This window comes from Rhagoletis pomonella, unplaced genomic scaffold (genome assembly GCF_013731165.1).
Source record: "Rhagoletis pomonella isolate Grant_MI unplaced genomic scaffold, Rhpom_1.0 Rhpom_scaffold_00006, whole genome shotgun sequence".
NCBI lineage: Eukaryota > Metazoa > Arthropoda > Insecta > Diptera > Tephritidae > Rhagoletis > Rhagoletis pomonella.
Window position 1 is genome coordinate 35,383,708 of NW_023458560.1, and position 4,600 is coordinate 35,388,307.

Genomic DNA, 4,600 nt, shown 5'->3' on the forward strand with positions numbered 1-4,600 from the left:
TTTCTCACTTTACTTTTATTTTAATGAATAGAATAATATTATAATATTTGTTAATTTCATTTAATTTTTAGGATCTTATTTATTTTTTTCTTTTTTAAAATAAATGTTTTCTTAATTTTTATTAATTTTTTTTTAGTTTTAATATTTCTTCTTTTAAAAAGAAAAGATAAGTATTTTCTAAGTTTTATTTAACTTTTAGAATTTATTTTATGATTTTTTTTCATTTTTAATTTAGTTTTCCTTTAATGAAATTTTATTGTGTTAAAAAGAATAATATTTTCTTAATCTTTTTTTTTTATTTTTATGACCTTTTTTCTATTTTAAATTAAATGTTTGTTCTTTTTTGAGTTAACTTTCTTTTAATTCTTAGTTTTTATAATTTGAAAAAGAAAAAATAGAGGTGTGTATATTTTTTAGTTTTATTTAATTTTTGGAAATTTATTTTATGAATTTTCTTTTTCAAATTATTTTTTTTTATTCAATTAAATTTAGATTTTTAATTTTTATAGTTAAAAAGAAATATATATATATATTTTAGTTGTATTTAATTTTTAGAAATTTATTTTATTAATTTTGTCTAATATTTTTAACTTAATTTTTTTTTCAATTTATTTCACTTTTAATGTTTAGATGTTAAGGTTTTAAAAATAATAATATTTTTTTAATTTAATTTAATTTTTAGAAACTCATCTTTTCTTTTTTTAAATTTAATGGCCCGTAGTTATAGACAAGTTAGAGGCAGGTTTTAACATTTAAAACTGTATATTAAGGTAAACACTCTTTTCACACTGTCATAGTCAACTTAAAAGACCGTTTAACTTTAAAACGGCGTTTTAAATTTAAAATGAGGTTGACGAGGTTTTGAAATCTTAAAAGCGTACTCTAAGTAGACGTTTTCCTGTCAAAATTTGCGGAGAAAATACAAAAGTGGTCTTAATTTGAAGAATATGCTTCCCAATCAAAGGATATTTCGAGATTTTGCGATTTTGGATGATACAATCGCAACCAGAAATAGGAAAACATACAAAGAACGCCAAGATCCTTTTCAAATGAAAGAGGAGGACCGCAAGCAGATCTTTTCAGCAGCAGTCCAATTAACTTCACGAATTCTTTTCACTTCCTATAAAAATTAAATTATTTACGTTAATAAATTATATTTTACAAAAATTTGTTATTTACTTACAGTTTGCTGCGCCATTTTCAAAATTATTTATAAAAGTCAGTTGACACAGGGTGAACTTGCTAAAATAACAAAGTTTTCCCAATGCCGATTGGTTACTTTTTTCATTTTATATTAATGGCTCTGTTTTGTGTCAATCTAGCAAAAACCTGCCTCTAACATGTCTATAACTGACTAAAACTTAAAGCCTGCTCTAAACTTAAAGATTAATTTTAACTATAAGAGGTTTTAACTTTCGACTATAACTACGGGCCAATGTGTTTTAGTTAGATTTTCTTTTAATTTTTAGATTTTATAGTTTAAAAAATCCTAAATACTTTTTAATTTCTTTAAATTTCAGAAACTTATTTAATTTATTTTTTCTTTTTTTATTTAATTTGTTTTTCTCTTTTTCAATTAATTTTTGTTTAATTTTCAGATTTAGTTCTAAAAATAAAATTATTTATATTTATTTAACCTTTAGGTACTATTTTCTTCTTTTATGGTTTATTTTTTTTATTTTTCTAACTTATTTTTTAGATTTTATTTTATTTATTTTTGCTTTATTTAAATTTTTTTATTTAATTTTACATATGGGAGGTTGCATGGGAAAGTGGACCTCAGTGCGAAAATTATTTTCTTTATAAAACTAACAAACGTGTGAATAAGACATATGTAAAAATCTAGTATCAACCAAAAAATAACAAATTAAAGCTTTAAATGCATTTGTATTCGCTTGTTTTACGTTTTGAAATGAAGTTCAAAGTAAATTTTTTGATTGAGTTTAAAGTAGGTTGTGTTGAATGCACTGTCAAATAATTTGCGATGCATAATTCAAGTGTTTGGTAAGAATAATATATACATAGCAGAACTCATCTGCTTTTAATAAAATTGTGTCATATATCAAATTGTGTGACTGCTTTATCCATATTATGAGTTATTATTGAGCAGTATTGGTCTTGTCCCACCCGTGACAAAGAAAAGCTAAACTTTATATATGGACCACACTAAAAGCTCCCTTTCATATAAAAATTCGTACGTGTCCTACCCGTGACAAACCGTTGTCCCACCCGTGACCGAGGAATTTCGGATCTTTTGTATAATAATGCAATCAATTTTTTGTAGTTTTTGCTTTGTTTTTTGTGTTCCTGGTTCTTTGTTTTATTATAAGACATCAAGTTCGCACAAAAAAGTGAAATAAATTCGCAGAGTTTCCATAAAATATATCTGCTCCAAAAAGCAGGTTCTTTTTTTTGTCCCACCCGTGACAGAAGAAATAAATCAAATTTTTTCCATATAAAATTAAGCAGGAATTCTTTTCGTATTTTGTAATAACTCATATAATAGTCAATTAGGTGTAGCTTTATCAAACTGTAGAATTGTTGAGTACTTTATACTTAAATTTAAACAAGAAAGAAAATTTTTTATGTACAAATGTCCAACCCGTGACGGTGGAATCGCCCATATATAAGTTTTTTTTTACTTTGAGTAAATTTTTAAAAAACTTATTGGTTAAAGGCGAAAAGCATAACGCTAAGACCTCCTCTTAGCAGATCTTTAAATTAGTCTTTCGAAAGACAGTAAAGAGATCTCAAGATAGTTGCCCGAATTGACAATTGCCTTAGGAAAGATTTTTGTCTTTCGAAAGACTGTGGTGAGTTGAAAGACAGTTGCCAGAATTGCCCTATTAGTGTAGCTAGTTAAATAACGCGATATTACCTTTTTGATGCAAATGGGAGGACTAACTATGAGTTACATATGTACATATATACGGCTGATGTAAATTGTTTGGTTTTTATACCGTATTTTTTACAACTGTATGGTTAGTTCTGGTCGATGCCAATTGTATAGCTGAAAGTTCTAAAATAATTTTCATAACAAAATATTTTAAGCGAAATTGCAATGCAGCTCCTCCAACAAAATGGTTATAAACATATGGAAATGAAAAATTCTGTAGTACACTATTCTCAGCATTTTTGTTTTTAATCTATTTCAGCCCATTTGACATTGAAAAAACATACACATTATATTTAAATACGTAATTATTTTACGTAATTACTATATATACATTATTATATTTTTTTTTTCAAATTCTACACACATGCATGCATTAGTATAATCGAGTATTCTTAGCTGGTATATCACTTCAATACAATATAATCGTGTATGTATGTATATAAATTGACTCATAATCTCTTATAAAAAAGGCAGCTTAAAAAACTACGCACATTACTAAAAAATTCTATATTCGCACTTAAAAAAAAACTACATACAGACATACATATGTATTTTGTATATTCGTAATTAACATACATATATTATTACTATAATTCACATCTAAGCAATTGCATACAAGCAAATACCGACATACATACACACAAATGTATGGTATGGCTGATCGTTGTTTTATTCCACATTAATGTAATTTCCCTGCAATAAATTGGGAAAATTTTTTTTTGCATTACTTTAGCACTAGTTCTAAACCAGTCTAATAATACAGCAGGGTTACCACACCTATCGATAAAACATATCATAAACGTATTTATGCTTGCGTGTACAATTTTCAAGCATTCACAGCATAGTGCTCTTCGCCGCTCTCCATTACCAGCAATTCCGATACGCCCATAATTTCTTCGTAAAATCGTCGATTATCAGCATCGACAGGATGCCAGTCGTGCGGTGCAAAGCATTGTTTCAGTCTATTACGCAATGTGCCAGTAGTTTGGCAAATTTTATAAATCATATAGGCAGGTGCTATGGCATAGATCACACATTGACTGACAATAACAAGTGCAGTTGGTGAGTTGTCCCGTTCCAGAAAGTAAAGTGTTTGAATCTGTGTATGATAGATAGTATATGTCCAAAATTTTATTGCAGGCAATGGCTAAAAAATTTATTTTCAAAAGTTTTTATTTTATTTTTACTCACAATGCTTAGCACAAAAAATGCTGGCGTTAGAAATCGTATTAAAAATATTTTAAAACTCGAAATCGTTTTGCCCAACATAAATTGCAGATCGCATTGAAAGCGTTCACGTCCGTAAATCCAAGTGGTCATCAGTAGTAAAACGAATGAGATAATCAAGTGTGATAGAATGACAATGTTGGGAAGTAGATCCAGGTGTGCGAAGCCCTTCTGAAAAAGTAAAGAGAGAAAAAATTTTATACAACTTTTTTTTGCGTTTCATAAAATATTGAAATTATTTACAATTAGTTGGAGGCCAATTATATCACTTGGCGTTTGAGGATCTTGTGATGGCTAACACGGCAATTCTGGCTAAGAAAGTCTTACAAGAAAATGTTCCCTTGCCAACTATCATGGCACTACATTCTTATTTTTTAATTTGATTCATTTCTTTTTTTTAAATAAATTTTCATTTAATTTCTAGATTAGATATAATGTATATGTTTATATTGTTTTAAGCAGAAAAATATATATTTT

At 27.1% G+C, this 4,600-nt stretch overlaps 3 protein-coding genes across 3 annotated transcripts in view; 1 reads left to right on the forward strand and 2 right to left on the reverse strand.

The window, feature by feature from the left end:
* The window catches only part of LOC118740647 (CD109 antigen), a 158,186-nt gene that overhangs the window by 81,499 nt on the left and 72,087 nt on the right, over positions 1–4,600 (forward strand).
* LOC118740651 (golgin subfamily A member 6-like protein 22) overlaps positions 1–4,600 on the reverse strand; it is a gene marked incomplete at its 5' end in the record, with an annotated part of 500,945 nt that overhangs the window by 30,459 nt on the left and 465,886 nt on the right.
* Positions 3,708–4,600, reverse strand: part of LOC118741494 (sodium- and chloride-dependent glycine transporter 1) — a 12,587-nt gene continuing 11,694 nt past the window's right edge. The window contains exons 7-8 of the mRNA XM_036473496.1: positions 4,088–4,294; positions 3,708–3,995 (exon numbers count right to left, since the gene is read on the reverse strand). Coding sequence (XP_036329389.1) covers positions 3,723–3,995; positions 4,088–4,294 — 480 coding nt within the window. The 3' untranslated portion in view covers positions 3,708–3,722. The remainder of the gene's footprint in view (positions 3,996–4,087; positions 4,295–4,600) is intronic.